Raw genomic sequence first — 20,000 nt, forward strand, 5'->3', positions numbered from 1 at the left:
GTCCATGCTCATTGGTTTATATAGAGAAGACGGTCACCACCTTTCGCGAGAGGATGGCCAACCATTGGTGTACCATCCGGGAAGCATTATCCAAAGGGAGTCTGATCAGCTGGTGGCACGCAACTTTACCAACCATAAACACAGTGTTTCCAGCTTACAATCAATGATTATTGATCATGTGCCCCCTTTAAATAGGTGTGGCAACAGGGCTAAAAGGTTGCTCCAACTCAAGAGCAAATGGATCTATCAGATGGACACCCAGGTTCCATGGGGTCTCAACACTTCTCTGGACTTTAGCCCTTTCTATTGACCATGGCTGATGGATATCTGAGCCTCATGAGCACTAACTGTATATAATGTTTCTACACATACAGCCCTTATGGGCTGCTGACACACTAACATTGGCTAAGTAGTGGGGATTTATTAACTGCCCTATCTTATTATGCAAGTTCCATTTATGCTTGGTTCATTTTGGTATTAATAAAGAGTCATTTATATGTTAGACTATTCAGTCTGTGCAGTGGTAGATATATTTCTCTTGTGATTCTGACATGGTGGGATGCAGTGTGCCGGTATATTGTAATATTGTAGTGACCAAAGAGTCACTAGCTGCATCCACTTACAAAGGACACCCTCCAGTCACACAGTAGTAAGTAGTTTGTGTATTTTTTATGTAGGGCTATGATCCTAGTCCTATGTCTCACAGCCTGATTATCACATTTTGCATTAATGGCACTAGTATCGACATGCATATAGCGTTGCTATGGCAATGCATAAACATGACAGATAACACTGGCGGTCGCTGATGACGTCATGCACACGAGGTTACATGGGCATGAGACGACTAGTATCAAAGCAGTTAAGCTGTGTGTATATAAGGTGTGATTTTATGTTTACTTGCCAATTGTTTTTTAGTTTGAAAACCTACTTTAAGACATTTGCCTATGTGTGCCGAAACGTTGTAGCTTTTAATATTTAATACATTTTTTATTTTTATCATAAGACCAATGAGTGCATTTTCCTTGGATTGGACTCTGTATCACTTATAAGGATTAATTGTAAGTGTGCTTTGGATATATATATATATATATATATATATATATATATATATATATATATATAGATACAGTGTATATATATATATATATAGATAGATAGATAGATAGATAGATATATATATATATATATATATATATATATATATATATATATATATATATATATATATATATATATATATATATATATATATATATATATATATATATACACACACTTTTTTGCCTGGCTACTAAATTTCAAACAATAAATTTGCCAAGCCCTGCATTAGACCATGTAATTTTAGCACTAGCAACAATGCAGCACTGTGTGTTAAAACCCTGCAAATAGGTTAAATAATTAAACTAACACTTGGGAGCTGCAGAGAACTGCAGTTACCAAAGGAAAATTTTACATACATTTATATATTGTTTATATACTTTTGCTTCAATTGGTATAGTATTCTCACCAGCTACCTGATGGCCCATCATGCAAATAGCATGGACAGTCACAACCCTGGTTTAGATCTTCATTTTATTAAATTAAGGTATGGGTAACTTATTGGGGAAAAAAACTAAAAAAAATACTAAAAGAAAACTAAATAAAACATAATGAGTGATACTTACGTTTCTCAGCTTCCTGCTGCAATCTGAAGTCCTGTGTGAGAAAAAGAATTGCGCATTAAAATGATAGCATTCTTCCTTTTACTTGTTCAGTGTGAGACTCACTAAGGAGCTGATGATAAAATCATTCTGCTGCATTAAATAATAAACACATCAGTGCCAGGAATGTGTAGCTGTGCAGACAGGTCTATTAATTCAAGGTTAGAAGAGGCTGCTGACTTCCCTTCACTAGTAATCAGGCTGCACCAGGCCAGACAGCAAGTACAGCAAAAAGGAATTGTAAATGGGCATGAAACTCACATTTTTTTCTCTCTTGATACAAATAGAACATACAATTTTAAACTACTTATCAATTTACTTCTATAATCAAATTTGCTTCATTGTTTTGGTATCATTTGTTGAAGGAGCAGCAATACACTACTGGGAGCTAGCTAAACACCTCAGGCAAGCCAATGACAAGAGGCATATATGTGCAGCCACCAATCAGCAGCTCTCAGTAGTGCTTTTAAACAAAGGATACAAACAGATTAAAGGAAATTAGATAATAGAAGTAAAAAGTAATGTTGTTTAAAATTGCATGCTCCTTATCAGTGTTTCCCAACTCCAGTCCTCGGGACCGATATTCTTTATATCTTAAAGGGACACTGAACCCAATTTTTTTCTTTCGTGATTCAGATAGAGCATGCAATTTTAAGCAACTTTCTAATTTACTCATATTATCAAATTTTTCTTCGTTCTCTTGCTATCTTTATTTGATAAATAAGGCCTCTAAGCTATTTTTTTTTTTTGGTTCAGACCGATGAACAGCAGTTGTTTATTGGTGGGTGAATTTGTCCACTAATCAGCAAGAACAACCCAGGTTGTTCACAAAAAATGGGCCGGCATCTAAACTTAAATTTTTGCATTTCAAATAAAGATACCAAGAGAATGAAGAAAATGTGACAATAATAGTAAATAAGAAAGTTACTTAAAATTGCATGCTCTATCTAAATCACGAAATAAAAAATTTGGGATCAGTGTCCCTTTAAAGAGATATGAAACGCAAAATCTTTTTTTCATGATTCACATAGAGCATGCTATTTTAACCAACTTTCTAAATTTCTTCTATCATGAAATTTTATTTGTTATCTTTGTATCTTTAGTTGAAATGCAGGGACTATATGGTAGCAGTTTGCCAAGAACGTTATCTATTTGTAAGAGCACTAGATAGCAGCACTATTTCCTGTCATGTAGTGCTCCAGATGCCTACCTAGGTATCTCTCCACCACACAATATCATGGGAACAAAGCAAATTTGATGATAGAAGTATATTGGAAACTTTTTTTAAATTGTTTGCTCTGTCTGAATCACAAAAGAACATTTTTGGATTTCATATACCTTTAACTAGAGCACAGGTGAAATAATCAGCTGATAGGTGAGCTGATTATTTCACCTGTGCTCTAATTAAGATGTCATGAAAATCTGGCCTTTTAAAGGTCCTAAGGACTGGGCTTGGGAACCACTGCTCTATATGAATCATGAACATTTAATATTGACTTTACCATCCCCTTAACAACAAACTGAAGTTAGGGTGGGGGGGGGGTCTGTATATCATTAGCTATTTTATCAGACACCATCAATTTAATTGAAAGTTGAAACACTACAGAAAGCAGACATCTTCTACAAACCCTCACAATATACATACGACTACTGCAAGCAGAGTTAGCCATGAAATATAACACACAGAAAAAGTCCAGCACTCGCTCACAAGCTCTCAGCTAAGATTGAAAGCAAAACTGGAAGAGTCAGTTAGCACTATTTCCAGAGTCACAGGCAGTTAAACCCCCGGGCCTGCCTGGGTGCATGTCCATAGGGAAAATTACAAAACAGACAACACATGAAATATGTCATATAAAAATGAACCACACTGTTTTATTCACATTCATTTAAAAAATCTTTATGCTGCTATAACATCTGCAGAAAACACCACTGGGCAGAAGTGTAATTATTAAAGGGACTGGAAACCCCAAAAATATTCTTTCATGATTTGAACAGAACATACAATTTTAGACAACTTTCCAATTTACTTCTATTTTTGTTTAAAAAGATAGATAATCCCTTAATTACAATTCCCCAGTATTGCATAACCAACACAGTTATAATTATACACGTTTTACCTCTGTAATTACCTTGTATTTAAAGGGAGAGTAAACCTAAAAAATAGTGCTGGCCCGATGCACTGACTAAAAAAAACAGACCCGCTCAGCAGAGAGCGGGTCTGTAAAAGCGGCATGTTTTTTAAATATTAAAAGGGTAAAAAGGGTTTAATAACTATAGCAGTAAAATAATGTTATATAATTCTGCACTATGTGCAGAATTATATAACATAATTTTTTAGGTTTACTGTCCCTTTAAGCCTCAGCAGAATGCCCCCTTATTTCAGTTCTTTTGGCAAACTTGCACTTTAGCCCATCAGAGCCGTCTCCATGGTAAATTCACATTCATGAGCTCAATGTTATCTATATGAAACACATGAACTAATGCCCTCTAGTGGTGAAAAACTATCAAAATGCATTTAGATTAGAGGCAGCCTTCAAGGTCTAAGAAATTAGCATATGAACCTCCTAGGTTTAGCTTTCAACTAAGAATACCAAGAGAACAAAGCAAAATTGGTGATAAAAGTAAATGGGAAAGTTGTTTAAAATTACATGCCCTATTCAATCAAGTATTTTTGGACTTAACTGTCCCTATAAATTTGCTTCATTCTCTTGTTATTCTTTATGGAATGGAACAGCATTGCACTACTGGCAGCTAGCTGAACATATCTATCTATCTATTGGGTACTAATAAAGCGCAAACTAATCACCCGTGAGGGTCTCAAGGCACTAAGGGAAAGCAGATAGGAGGAGGGGGGAGGGGATGGGCGTTCAGTCGAAGAGCCAGGTTTTGAGGTCCTTTCTGAACTTTGTAAGGGAGATGCATTGTCTGAGGTGCAGCGGGAGGGTGTTCCATGTCTTTGCTGCTATGTGGGAGAAGGATCTTCCGGCCACTGTGGATTTGCTGATGCGGGGGATGACTGCGAGTGCTTGGTCGGCCGTTCGTAGTTGTCTGGCGGGGGTGTAGAAATTTACACTGTGGTTTATGTATTCAAGTCCGATGTTGTGTAGGGCCTTGAATGCGTGGGTAAGGAGCTTGAAGGTGATTCTCTTGTTGATGGGGAGTCAGTGAAGGTTCCTTAGGTGTTCGGTGATGTGGCATTGGAGAGGGATGTTGAGGTTGAGTCTGGCTGAGGCGTTCTGGATACGTTTGAGTCTCTTTTGGAGTTTGATGGTGCAGCCGGGATAGAGTGCGTTGCCGTAGTCCAACCGGCTGCTGACAAGGGCGTGGGTGACTGTTTTCCTGGTTTCGGTAGGGATCCACTTGAAGGTTTTTTCGTAGCAGGTGGTGGATGTGGAAGCATGTTGAGGTGATGGAATTGATTTGTTGGTTCATGGAGAGTGATGAGTCCAGGATGAAGCCTAGATTTCGTGCGTGGTTGGTTGGGCTTGGAGGGTGACCGAGGGTTGTGGGCCACCAGGAGTCATCCCAGGCGGATTTATTGGGTCCGAGGAGGAGGACTTCGGATTTGTCTGTGTTCAGTTTGAGCCAGTTGTCATTCATCCAGGTGGCGACTGCTGTCAGGCCTTTGTGGACGTTCTTTTTGGTGGTGGTGGGATCTCGGGTGAGTGAGATGATTAACTTGGTGTCATCGGCGTAGGAGACTATGTTGAGGTCATGGCGTCGGACGATGGCTGCAAGAGGGGGCCATGTAGAATGTTGAAGACGGTGGGGCTCAGGGAAGAGCCTTGCGGTACACCACAGTTGACTGGTGTGGGATTTGGAGGAGAAGGGGAGGGAGTCTGACTTTCTGGGGTCTTGCCCGTGAGGAAGGAGGTGATCCATTCCAGGGCTTTGCTGATATGCCAGCGTCATGTAGGCGGGTGCAGAGGGTGTTGTGGTCGACAGTGTCAAAGGCTGCTGAGAGGTCTAGGAGGATGAGTGCGGCAGTTTCTCCTCAGTCGAGCATGACGCGGATGTCATCTGTGGCGGCGAGGAGGGCAGTCTCGGTGCTGTGGTTGCTTCTGAAACCGGATTGGGAGTGGTCCAGGGTGTGGTTGGCCTCAATTTGGTCAATAAGTTGCGAGTTGATGGACTTCTCTATGACTAGGGCCGGGAAGGGAGTAGTGAGATGGGGCGGAAGTTATTCGGGGTCCTGTGGGGTCTGCCAAGGGTTTCTTCAGCAGGGGTTTCAGTTCTGCGTGGCTTCCAGACATCCAGGAAGATGCCGGTTTTGATGGAGCAGTTGATGGTGCGGCAGAGTTCAGGGGCAATGGTGTCGCTTGCTTTGTTAAATATGTGATGAGGGCATGGGTCCGAGAGGGGGCACCGGAGTGGATGGATTTCATTATTCTGAGGGTGTCCTCTGTGGTTAGGTGCCTCCAGATAGTCCGTGTTTGGTGTGGGGGGGGCAAATTTGGGAGGGGTGTAGGGGAGTGGGTGGTGGAGGTTGAGTTATGAGGTGTGAAACTGTCATAGATGTCGAGGATCTTGCGGTGGAAGTGGGCAGCGAGGGTATTGCAGAGGTCCTGGGAGGGTGGGATGTTGGTGGTGTCGCTGTTGGGTTTAGAGAATTCCTTGATGACTGAAAACAACTCCTTGCTGTTGTGTGCATTAGAGTTGATTCTGTCTTGGATGGCTGTTTTTTTGGCAGTTTTTATGAGGTGGTGGTGGGTGGCGATTGCTTCCTTAAAGGCAGCTTTTTCCAGAAGGGTCTTGCTGGATCTCCAGGCTCTTTCCAATCGTCTGCAGTGGTGTTTGGAGTCCTGAAGGGCCGGGGTGAACCAGATGACCTTGTTGGTGGTTTGGCGGCTGGATGTTTTTTTTTAGGGGGGCTAGGATGTTGGAGCAGTCTGTAATCCAGAGGTGGAGGTTGCGGGTGGAGGAGTTGGCGTTTGTGGAAGTAGGTGGGGAGGATTTGTTTAGGGCGCAGTGTAGTTGGTCTTTGGTGATGTTGTTCCAGTTTCTGCTGGGTGGGTGGGTGGCACTGTCGGAGGTGGGTGGTAGGTTTGTTGAAGGAGAAGTGTATGCAGTGGTAGTCAGTCCAGAAGAGTTTGGTGATGTTATTGACTGAGATGTGGTTGCCTGTGGAGAAGATTGGGTCAAGGGTGTGGCCGGCTGCGTGGGTTGGGTAATTTACTAGTTGCTTCAGTCCGATGGTTCGGAGGTTTTCCAGGAGGGTGGAGGTGTTGTGATCGTTGGGGTCATCAAGATGGAAGTTGAGGTCACCGAGGAGGATGTAGTATGTTAAGGCGAGGGCATGGGGTGCGATATGGTCAGTGATGGAGTCGCAGAAGGCGGGACGAGGTCCGGGAGGTCTGTAGATAAGGGTGCCGCGGAGGGTGGTGTTGGGGTTGACCTGGACCTTGAAGTGTAGGTGTTCTAGGCCTGGTGAGTGGTCGTCGGAGCTGGTTGCGACTTTGATGGTATGTTTGTGGATGATGGCGATGCCTCCTCCAGGATGATGGCGATGCCTCCTCCAGGTCGGTTGCTGCAGTCTTTGTGGCAGATCTTGTATCCTTCGGGTATTGCAGTGGCGATGTCCGGCCCTGATGTGGGGTTTAGCCAGGTCTCGGTGAGGAAGGCGACGTCTGGAGAGGTGGAGTCTAGCAGGTTCCAGATTTCGAGGGCGTGTTTGTGGATGGAGCGGGTGTTGAGGAGGATGCAGTTTAGGTAATTGCGGCTGTTTTTGGGTGGGTTAGTTGGTTGGGTTGTGGTCCGGAGGGTGGGGAAGGAGCAGTTGCGGCAGGTAAAAGATCCAAAGGTGTTGGTCGGGGATGCGTGGTGGGCAGGGCGGACGATTTACCGGTGTTGAGCGCATGGAGGGTGCTGGCATCGTAGAGGCGGCAGTTTCTGGAGTCAAGGTTCGTGGCGTTGGGTTTGGTCGGGGCGCGGATGGGCGCTGATGGGCTTGCCTTTGGTGTGCCTTCGGCGTGCCCGCTGCACTCGTCCGTTGCGCGATCACGCAGGGAGCAGCATTAAATACAGCAGGAAGGTGGGCGGGCTGGTTAGCTGGATAGGGGTAGGTAGAATACAACAAAAATACATAGGGAGGAGGGAGACGGATAGAACATATCTAGTTAGCCAATTACAAGAGACAAATGTGTGCAGGCACCAATCAGCAGCTAGCTTCCACTAGTGTAGGATATGTACATATCCGTTTTCAACACGGGATATCAAAAGAATGAAGCACATTTAAAAACAGAAGTGAATTTAAAAGGTGCTCTATCTGAATCATGCAAGTTTAATTTTGATCTCTCCTATTCAGCACCAATGGGTCATTTCATTAACAACAGCTTGGCATAGCATCAATATGGTTCAAAGCTACAGAGTATGTTTTGGAGAACTACAAAAACATTTACAATGAAACAAGCTCTTATCAACAGGCATTGTACAAAATCACATGGCATTTAAACAATTCTGCTTTAGCCTGACACAAATTTATACAAGCCGAGAAACTAAAATCCTTGCATGTCTGATTTCTAAGGATCTACGTTTTGCCATTCATGTTTTATAAAAAGGCTCTTAGTGGATGATGGTCTTGTGGAATCACATGGAGGTTGTTCCACAAGTTTACTGTATTTACAAATCTAGCAAGATAATCATACAATATTTTATGAATGGGTTAAGACAAATCCTTTACCCTGTTCACTTTGTAATTTAAAAAGAGAACCTATAAGTAAAACATATGTTTATCCCTATATAAATGTCTAACCATTGAGCAAGCACTAATACAGCATTAGAAGTGCAGCCATGCTTTTTAATCACTTACCGCAGTGTGGTTCTGTTGGATGTGTCCTGTAGGTCACCTGGATCAAAAAGCTGTGATTCTTTCAATCCAAGTTCTTTGCAGCCCCGTAAAAATAAAGTTAGGTTATCCTAAAATAAAACAAGGGAAATTCCTTACCATTGTTGCCAATGAATTCTACAAAAGGTTATCTAAGGTTCTCAGCAATGCCAAAAAACAAATACTAAAAGATGAAATCACAAAATTTTATTTTCACATTTTTGGATAACTTTTAAAAGAGTAGAAAGATCAAAATACTTTCGAGTTTGTGTTTCATTATACTAAAATAACTATCAGCTTCTGTACAAAGACAAAACCTGCTAAAAAAGAAATACCTTGTAAAATACTAAAACAAAAAGCAAACTCACAAACATTTAGACACCATTTCTAAAGCATTGCATATGATTTACATTTCTAATTATTACAATTCCTTGGTACAGAATGGTAGCTCAACAAGATCATTCCTCAAATATATTAAACTTATTTTACAAGCAAGAGATTGAATATTTATACTCAAAATAAAATAGCATTAATTTATTATAACCACCCAAGCAGCAAAAAACAAAGACAAAAAGAAAATAGATTTCTACTAATAGATATGCCGATTTCTTATCAATAAGCAGAACCATTATCTGTACTGGTGAGTATATGGCAACTAGATTAGGTAGAAACACATTGCTTACAGCCAAGAGGGTGGGGCTAAGCTCTCTGCATATACCACTTCCTTCTTGAATTTTGTTCTTGATTGTGCGTGAACTATGTGGACAAAGTGGTTTGACCCTAGCATGACTAACACATGGGCACAAACAAAAGCAGTGTACACTGGCGCATATAGATATTGATGGTAGATAAGAGCCATAGGCCCAGCAAGTCTGCCCGATATTTCCTAAAAGTATAACTTATCTAGTTCGTAGGATAGACTTATGCTTATTCCAGGCATTCTTAAACTCCCCCACAGTGTTTGTTATTACTACCTCTTGTGGAAGTTTATTCCATGAATCAATCGCCCTTTCTGTAAAGAAGTGCTTCCTCAAATTACTCCTGAGTATACTACCCTTTAACTTGAGATCATGACCCTTTGTTCTTGGATTTTCCTTTTTATGTAAAATACTCACAGCCTCAGCTTTACTAAGCATTTATGTTGAAATCACTTGCAAGGTCACAGGTGGGGTCACAGATTTGCAACAACAAACAGGCTCTACCAATAAACCCAATTTGTTCATATGAGCAAAATAACGTTTATGCTGGAGCAGCCTACATTACTCCAGAAGGTAAAAACTAAACTAACACTTTCTACTTACGCCACTGGTCAGAGGTCATTTAACCATTAATACAAATAGGTTTCTATGTGAATGAAATCAGCTTGTTGTAATATAAAAATTCCAAGAGATCCTTTGTTTTACATTTCTTTTTCATACAGATCAAATACCAATGCAAATATTCTCATACATAACATTCCAACACGCATGAGGAATAAACTACAGAAACACTGTGAATACTTCTGACAAGTAGCATGGAGGCTGAGGGTCTAAGCATCGTGTCAAACTGTCTAAATATTAGTGCTGGGAATCACGATCTCTTCTCCGAATTCATTTGCCCATCCGTCCAACACTAACTTTGATGTTTGCAGTCCTCATGGGGTGGAACACCCGCTAATGGTTAATGTAAGCAAGGTACACCAAAGATATTCTAATAGGTTGTTAACCAGCAACAATGATCTAATCTCACACTGGTAGAAGATATTAAATTCATGTGCTCTTACTTTGAAGTCACTATATGGAATCCAAATACTAATAGTGAATTATGAAGAACCAGCTAGAATAGATTAAAACGCCAATTGAAACAACTACACATACTATACAATGATGCAGTACTAACATTTTACTTTATAATACATAATAAAAACAAAATCCCTAAACAGCCTACTCAGTTTTCTGCCCAGAAGCAACATAACATCCCCCCAAAAAAAGGTTTCCTTAAAATTTCCAAACATAAACCCCCCACAAATTCATATACAAAATGCAAAAACAATTGGTTCATATACAACCAATTATCAACAACTATCAACAGCATATTTTACCATAAATGTATTTTGACGCTTAGCTATGCTTAATTTAATCATCTCCAGGTGATAAGCAGCCTGATAAAAAAAGCAACTAAATTGATTATTATAAGAACGTTATTAAAAGCACATGAAATTAAACTTTCATTATTCAGAAAAGGTATGAAATCCTAAAATACTAATTCTGTTATAAAATGCACTTTGTTCTCTTGGTATCCTTTGTTGCAAAACATACAAAGGTAGGCTCAAAAGCAGCATTTTGGAGCTGGGAGCTAGCTGCTGATTGGTGGCTACACACATATGCCTATTGTCATTGCCTTACTGGGTGTGTTCAGCATTGTTGCTCTTGATTTTACTATGTATTTAACCCAATTCATTATTAGCCACCAATGAAGTTAAGAGGGAGGGATTTGTATACACAATATCTGGCACAAAGGTTGGTGCAAAACCCCTCTGAAGAAGTGTTATAGTGAAACGCATGTCAGGAGAAACTTGCAAATTGTCTCAACTTTAACTAGTTAACTGGGCAAATTTTTTATAAAAATAACAAGAAAAGTGCAATAGGGTGGTAATATGGGCATAAAAAGCAAAATAATCATATTAATAAAGAAGTGAATAGTTGATTTAACTATTAAGCAGACTAGCAGTAGTAATAGAATAGCTCTCTAGATAGTGGAGCCTTAAATGTTATTTAATAATAAATTTAAGTTAAAAGAACAATGACTAATGGATATTAAAGGAACACTGAACCCAATTTTTTTTTCTTTTGTGATTCATATATATATAGAGCATGCAATTTTAAGCAACTTTCTAATTTACTCCTATTATCAATTTTTCTTCGTTCACTTGCGATCTTTATTTGAAAAGAAGGCATCTAAGCTTCTTTTTTGTTTCAGACCTCACTTTCGTATTGGTGGATGAATTTATCCACCAGTCAGCAAGAATAACCCAAGAGAAGGAAGAAAATTTGATAATAGGAGTAAATTAGAAAGTTGCTTAAAATTGCATACTCTATCTGAATCACGAAAGAAAAAAATTGGGTTCAGTGTCTCTTTAAGTAACCCTATATGAATAATACATCTCTCTGTACCACTTTATAAGAGGAACAAAAAAAAGTTAATAAATTTTCCCAGTTTAAAGGATTCCAAAACTTTCTTTTTTTGTCTACACCGTGACCCCAAATTTAAAATTACCAAACATGCACATATTATAAATGACAAACTTATATATTCCAACGATGTTTCTTTGCCATATAAAATTATTTTTTTATTTTCTCAAATGACGTTGTTCAAGACAACCCACTAAAATGGGCCGTGCACTGTCTAAATCCATTTCCAATCCGATCTCGATGTTTGACCCTATTTCGTCACCATGCGCACTCGTATTGCGATCTATAGATTTGCGCATGCGCATATCCCCTCCGTGATACCACAATTACAGCCGGTCTGCTGGTGAGTGATGTCGATTATGACGATTAAGCATATCGCGCATGCGCATACCGGCTATACTCCGCCATTATGATAACCTGGGTTTATCGGTCAGGGTTGGAGGATTTGAACTGTATAGCCAGCGGTGGGTTTGGAAATCATTTGATTTTCGGAATGGGATTTCACATAAATGGTACTTCTTTGAAACTACAAGTAAATTACAAAGTAAATGATAATATATTGATATTGCGATTGCAGGAACAATTTTTTGGGGGGTTTAGTGTCCCTTTAAAGTGAAGGTCCATTTTGATGAATTAGTGCCCGGTTTTTAATAAACCTATTAAAAACAAGGGCACTTTAATTAAAGTGTCAGTAAACATTAAAAATAATGTTATATAATTCTGCACATAGTGCAGAGTTATATAACATTATATTAGCGCAAACATAACACAAAATTTCCCCTTTGAATTTTTTTAAAAAAACTGCTGTTTTACAGACCGCTCTCTGTGATCTTCTGAGCGGGTCTGTTTTTCTCAAACAGCGCATCGGGCCAGTTGTATAGTCACAGCCCAGCCCAGCCCAGCCCAACCGCGCCATAGCACTAAGTGGCAGCTCGCTCATGCTCTGTCAGGCAGATGCGCTGTTTGAAAAAAAACAGACCCGCTCAGAAGATCACAGAGAGCGGGTCTGTAAAACAGTAGTTTTTAAAAAAAATTCAAAGGGGAAATTTGGAAGCCTCTGCAGACGTCAGAAATGACAAATCAGGCTTCCTCCGATCACAGCTTCCCCCCCCCCCCCCCGGGGGAATCTTGGCCTGATGCAACACTGTGGATTGGAGGAAGCCGGATTCGTCATTTTGGGACCAACGAAGACAGCTTGCGACAGGCGGAGGAAGTGCTGGAGCGGCTGCCAGGATTAAAAGGCAAGTTTTTGAAGAAAACAGTGAAATGTCAATTTGATGAATAAAGTGCACTTGTTTTTAATAGGTTTATTAAAAACCGGGCACTAATTCATCAAAATGGACCTTCACTTTAAGTGCTTTTCATTTTAAACTTTGCTATAACTTGGTATTTAACAATAATAAACATGTTAATTTTTCTGATGATATACGAATAAAGACAATGCTTTGCTTCATTTTACTAGAAATTATTTTGAATAATAAAATTAAGTGCAAATGTTTTAGTTGTTTCTACAATTTAGGTTTGGCAATTCTCACTGGTAAAGATAATAAGTACAATTATCATGTTATGTATTTATTTGCAAGCGATAGTACAATAATAAAATACAATTACAAAGAGAAAATGCGGTGTTACAGTACGTCACTTTAATTTAAGCATATGCAACACAAAAAATATTTGCATCATAAAAGTCAATGTGGATTCCAAGTTTAAAATGTATGTAATGCTCGTTTCCAGCAAAGCAGTTTTCAGGACTTACGCTGACTTACAAACACATTTTGGATTAAAAACAGATCTAATTACCAACAGTGTATGTATTTCTTTGCAAATGGAGCAGTTGGAAAGGATCACAGTGACTATTATCTTTTGCAACTTGCTGACTCTTTACATTACAATTGCACACAAAAGTAAATATTTTCTACTTTCTATTAAATATCACTTAATTTGGTTAATAAGTGCATTTTGTGTGAATTCTCATAGTTTGCGTTAACAATTAAAGGGACAATGAACCCACATTTTTTCTTTCATGATTCAGATAGAGCATGACATTTTAAGCAACTTTCTAATTTACTTCTATTATCAATTATTCTTTGTTCTCTTGCTATCTTTATTTTAAAAGCAGGAATGTAAATCTTAGCAGCCAGCCCATTTTAGGTTCAGCACCATGGACAGCGCTTGCTTATTGGAGGATTACATTTAGCCACAGTCTGCAAAACTTCTCTCCCGAAAGCTGCTTCAGCTGTCCCGCTGTCTCGTAAGCTAAGCGGATGACACTCCTTAACCAAAAAGATAGGGAAGTCGAAGTAGGCTTCTGCCCCTTACGTTTCCCTGAAAAGACAACAATCGAGGAAGATTGTCTAAAACTCCTTAGTAGCCTGAAGATAGAACTTCATCTACAGGCAGGAAGGAACCACAATCTCCTGATTGATGTTTTGATGTGACACAACCTAGTTAGGAAGAAAACCTAATTTAGTACGTAAAACTGCCTTATCTGCATGAAAAATCAGATAAAGGAGCTCACATTGCAAAGCAGAGATCTCAAAAACTCTGCGTGCAGAAGCAATAGCCAATAAAAAGAGAACCTTCCAAGATAACAATTTAATGTCAGACAGAGCCTGTTGCAAAACCCGAACAAACAAGATTAAGGCTCCAAGGAGGAGCCCCAGATCTAAACACAGGTCTGATCCTAATCAGAGCCTTAAAAGACTGCACGTCTAGAAGCTCAGCCAGTCGCTTGTGCAATAAAACCGACATTGCCGAAATCTGTCCCCCTCAGGGAACTAGCAGAAAGGCCCTTCTCTAGCCCATCCTGGAGAAAAGATAAGATCCTGGCAATCTAAACCCTGTGCCAGGAAAAACCACGCTCTTCACACCGGAATAAGTAGGTCCTCCACACATTGTGGTAGATACGCCGAGTAACTGGTTTACGAGCTTGAATAAGAGTATCAATGACACTCAGAGAAACCTCTCTTGGATAAGACTAAGCATTCCATCTCCATGCAGTCAGCCTCAGAGAATCTAGATTTTGATGAACAAATGAACCTTATATCAGCAGGTCTCTGCAACAAGGTAACTTCCACGGAGGAGATGAGGACATCCCCACTAGATCGGTGAACCACATCCTTCACGGGCCATGATGGTGCAATCAGGATTACTGATAACCACTCCTGCTTGATGTGGGCCACCACTCGAAGAAGAAGCAGTAATGGAGGAAAAATATATATGAGTTTGAACCTCCAGGGCACTGCAAGTGCATCTATTAGATCCGTTTGGGGATCCCTCGACCCGTACCTGGGTAGCTTGGTATTGAGACGGGACACCATGAGATCTATCTCCAGCGTCCCCCACTTGCTGCATATATCTGCAAACACCTCAGGATGGAGAGACTATTCCCCTGGATGGAAGGATTGCCTGCTGAGAAAATCTGCCTCCCAGTTGTCCACAACCGGAATGTGGATCCGCCCACTCCAGAATCTGAGATACTTCCTTCATCGCCAAGGAACTTCTCATTGTCCCCTGATGGTTGATATAAGCCACCGAGGTTATATTGTCTGATTGGAATCTGATAAACTGGGACGAATACAGAAGTGGCCAAGCCTTCAAGGCCTTAAAGATTGCCCGTAGTTCCAAAATATTGATGAGTGGGAGGGAGGACTACTCCTGAGTTCACAACCCCTGTGCCTTTCTAGCACCCCAAACAGCTCCCTATCCGGATAGGCTTGTGTCCGTAGTCACAATCTCCCAGGATAGTTTTAAGAAGCATGTCCCTCAGGACAGATGATCTGGATAGAGCCACCAAGAGAGCAAGTCTCTCAACCGGCTGTCTAATACAATCTGTTGAGACAGATCTGAATGATCGCCTTTCCACTGCCTCAGCATGCACAGTTGTAAAGGGCTGAGACGGAACCTGGCAAAAGGAATGATGTCCATGGAGGACACCATGAGACCAACCACCTCTATACACTGAGCCACAGAGGGACTCAAGGAGGTCTGGAGGGCAAGATATGCCGAAGTTAGCTTGCACCATCTCTGGTCTGTTAGAAATATCCTCATGGATATGGAGTCTATTATAGTACCCAGGAATTCCAGCCTGGTACTTGGGATAAGAGAACACTTTTCCAATTTTATCTTCCATCCATGTGATCGAAGAAGACTGAGAATTGACTCCAAGAATTATTCTGCAAGACGAAAGGCCGGTGATTGCACCAGAATATCGTCCAAGTATGGAGCTACTGCAATACCCTGAGTTCTGGCAACGGCTAGAAAAGCCCCCAGAACCTTCGTACACTGAGAAAAATTTTTAAGCATTTTAAGTCCAGAATTGGGAGAAAAGTTCCCTCCTTCTTTGGGACCACAAAAAGGTTTGAATAAAACCCCAAACCTCTTTCTTCGATAGGCACCGGGACAACAACTCCTAAGGTGGATAGATCCCAAACGCACCCTAGAAAGGCATCCCTCTTTTCTGGTCTTGTAGATTCGAGAGAAGGAATCTGCCCCTTGGTGGATGAGATTTGAAGCCTATCTTGTATCCCTGAGATACAACCTCTAGTACCCATGGATCATGTACGTCCTTGAACCAGGCGACTGAAAAAAAGACAGTCTGCCCCCTATACGATCCGATCCCTGATCGGGGGCCGCCAGTTCATGCCGACTTGTTTTCGGTGGGCTTCTTATTTTGCTTTGATTTATTCCAGGATTCAGCTGGCTTCCAAGTATTCTTGGGTTGGGGAGGATTGTTGTCTTTGGGATTTGTCAGAACAAAAATTAGAAGACTGTCATCCCTTAGACTTGTTCTTATCTTGCGGTAGGAAGGCACCCTTGCCTCCGGTAACCATAGAAATAATGGAGTCCAGGCCTGGACCAAAAAAAAATCTTTCCCTTGAAGGGAAAGAAAGGAGTCTGGACTTAGAAGTCAAATCCACAGACCAAGACTTTAACCAGAGCGCCTGGCGGCTAGGACCGCCAAGCCAGAGGCCTTTGCATTTAGGCAAATAATTTGCATGTTCGCATCACAGATAAAAGAATTAGCAATTCTTAGAGCTTTAATTCTGTCTTGAATATCCTCTAGTGGAGACTTCACCTCAATGAGTTCCGACAAAGAGTTGCACCAGTAGATAGCCGCTCTGGCAACCGCGGCAACTTCAGCCACAGGTTGAAACAAAAATACCATATGTTGAAACATCTTTCTCAGAAAGGTTTCCATTTTCTTAGCCATCGGTTCTCTGAACGAAGAACTATCCTCAAGAGGTATAGTAGTACATTTAGCAAGCGTAGAGATAGCACCATCCACCTTAGGAATGGAGCCCCACAAATCCAGTTGCGAGTCCGCGAACAACTTTTTAAAAGTAGACGAGGGGGAAAAGGAAGAACCAATTCTTTCCCATTCGTTCTTAATAATGTTCGCCATCTTAAATGGCACAGGAAAAGTCAAAAGGAACTTTCCTGTCTTCGTAAACTCTAATTTAGATATTGTAGGTTCTTCAGGCAGCGCGGCCACTGGAACCTCTAACGTAGACAGAACCTCCTGTGCTCAATTTTAAATCTAAAGGACGGTTCCTCTGCAGCAGGCGGCTTAGACGCTATGGACTGCGACCCAGAAAGTTCATTCTCTGAAGCTACAGAGGTTAACTCATCATCAGATAACTGGGACATAATAGCTAAATCCAATAAATATTTAGATGACTCCCGGTCAGATCATTTATGTTTAACCTTTCTCTTGCGTTTGTTAGAGGGAGGTAATGCACTGAGGGCCGCAGACATCACAGTTTGTAACTGCGCTGCAAAGTCCACAGGAAGAAGGCCCCCTCCAGATGGAAGATTAGATGTGCTATGGGGAACTGCATGTGGGGTGGATAATGTAGCAAGGGTAGTAATCTCACGGGACACTGAATCCTGAAAGGTAGACGGCAAAGAGGGTCTAAGAGCCTTAGCAGACTTGTCTTCCTTCTTAGACTTTATAACGGTGTTAAAGCATGTGGAACATTGAGTGGGCGGGAAAAACCATGGCCTCCTCACAATATAAACAGGTATGATTTAGTACAGAAGGAGTACCTTCTAACATGTCAGAGTCCTCCATAGCTCAGGTTATACCCACAGAATGACACAAATAAAAACGTTTCTTTATTATAGAAAACTGCACTTTTATACTCCCAATGGCTGGGGTACTCACCACCTCCTAGAGACAGAAAGTTAACAGAGCTAACGCTCTCCTCAGGTTCAAGTCTCAGCCGGAATGGAGGAAATGAACATAGACCACACCCGGTCACATGGAGTGCAAGACTGTATTTCCCTGTTATTACAAGTACAGCAAGTAATAGAAGCTGTGCAACATTTTCAAAAACGAAAGTGAAACTTAAAAGTGAAACTTGTTTGTTCAAGCCAAAAACACATAGTCTATCAGCCCAGTTAAAAAAAATCACACAAAGCAGCATGTAAATAATTAATGCACTGATTAATTAACCTTAACTGTTCAATAACCCCTGGATCCTATCAAGGTATAAAGGAGCCACACTGTGACCCTGTTATAGTGTTTTATGTGTAAAAATTGAAACAATCTTGCCTCCAGGATCAATGCTGTGGAACAGAACACAGCCTCTCAAGTATGACAGTCTTATAGCAGCTCTCCTGACATGGACGTGAGTGAGAGAAAGCAGGCAGTGAAACTCGTCAACAGTAATTGCCTAGGAGCTGTTAGCAGTAGTCTGGATGGTTTTGCAGAAAAACTTTCCCTGCATCTCCAGACTAACTTTCATCAATACTTTCACTGAGAAGTTGACATGACTACTTAAAACTCCAGTCCTATCTCGAAGGGCAGATACCCTTTTTCAGTACTCTCCGAATCTTCTGACACTTCTCTGCCACCTCCTAACTTGACGAAAGGCAAAGAATGACTGGGGTAATGAGGAAGTGGGAGGGATATTTAAGCCTTTGGCTGGGGTGTCTTTGCCTCCTGCTGGTGGCCAGGTGTTGTATTTCCCAGCAGTAAGGAATAAAACAGTGGACTCTCCCTATCTTAGGAAGGAAAACACGTATTTCAATTAAGTAGTAGATTTTTATTTAGACAAATTTATTTCCCCCCATTTTTGGCCCCCTATATCATGCGACAGCCATCAGCCAATCACAGACTAGTATACATATATCCTGTAAACTTGTGCACATGCTCAGAAGGATTATATTAATATAATTTAGCTTTAAAATGTATTTTAGTTCTCTGAATTTATTTGTACCATATAGTTCAAGGCAATGTAGTATTTTTTATTATATAGACTTGTTTTTATGCTTGTGGGGCGGATCACTTTTAACCATCACTAACTTTAATACATCTCGCTTTCTCTATCACCCAATATGGATCAGTACCTAATATAGGATTAAGGAACAGTGGCGGTAGAACTTCAAGACATTTACTCTTTAAAATTAGAGATGCAAAATATGCTACACATGAACAAAATGATAAAATAATTCATTATTTAGATCTTGCTATCTTTGTTGAAGAGACTTCAATTAAAACTAAAGTTTACAGGAAATTATCAGCAGGTAACACCATATTAAAATACAATTCATGTCATCCCAAACATGCAACAAGAAACATACCGAAAGGAGAATTGATACGTATAAAAAGAAACTGTACTAAGGAAAGTGATTATGAATCACTAGCTCATAATGCGATGCTTAGACTTAAAGAAAGAGGATATAATGATAATGTTCTGAGAAAAGCCAAAAAATATGTGGATACTCTAGACAGAGATAAATTGTTGACATATAAAAAGAAAAAAAGAACACTACAAACGAATGAAAAACAGGAACTTAAATTCATTACAGCATACAGTCAAGAATTTAATAAAGTCTGTGATATAATAAAGAATCATTACCTATACTATATACAGACCCTATCCTAAAAAAAGTCATTGAGGAAGGATGTGATTTTATTCCGAGGAACGGAAAGACATTAGGGAATTATTTGTCTCCTTCAGACATTAGACCTGAAGCCAGCAGTTGCTGGCTACAAAAAAAGAGAGGACTTTTTAAGTGCAGACGACCCATATGTAAAACCTGTGGTTTTGTGCCTGAGAGAGAGAAATTTAGATCCTCGACAACAAAAAGTGAACACAACATCATTTTCTTTATCAATTGTTCCACGACACGTCATTTTTATTAACATGCAATATTTGCAACATACAGTATACAGGCAAAACGATTAGACCATTGAAAGAAAGATTTCTGAAACACATTAGATCAATTAAGGACGATTTCTTGGATACCCCTGTAGCTAGGCACTTTAAAGTAAAGCAAAATGCGGATTCATCGGCATTA

At 40.4% G+C, this 20,000-nt stretch overlaps 1 protein-coding gene across 7 annotated transcripts in view; it reads right to left on the bottom strand.

The window, feature by feature from the left end:
- Positions 1–20,000, bottom strand: part of LIMCH1 (LIM and calponin homology domains 1) — a 655,781-nt gene that overhangs the window by 246,696 nt on the left and 389,085 nt on the right. For all 7 annotated transcript variants that reach the window (XM_053704014.1, XM_053704012.1, XM_053704013.1 and 4 more), the window contains exons 4-5: positions 8,509–8,615; positions 1,665–1,695 (exon numbers count right to left, since the gene is read on the bottom strand). In XM_053704014.1, the coding sequence (XP_053559989.1) occupies positions 1,665–1,695; positions 8,509–8,615 (138 nt within the window). The remainder of the gene's footprint in view (positions 1–1,664; positions 1,696–8,508; positions 8,616–20,000) is intronic.

This window comes from Bombina bombina, chromosome 2 (genome assembly GCF_027579735.1).
Source record: "Bombina bombina isolate aBomBom1 chromosome 2, aBomBom1.pri, whole genome shotgun sequence".
In the NCBI taxonomy this organism is placed as follows: domain Eukaryota; kingdom Metazoa; phylum Chordata; class Amphibia; order Anura; family Bombinatoridae; genus Bombina; species Bombina bombina.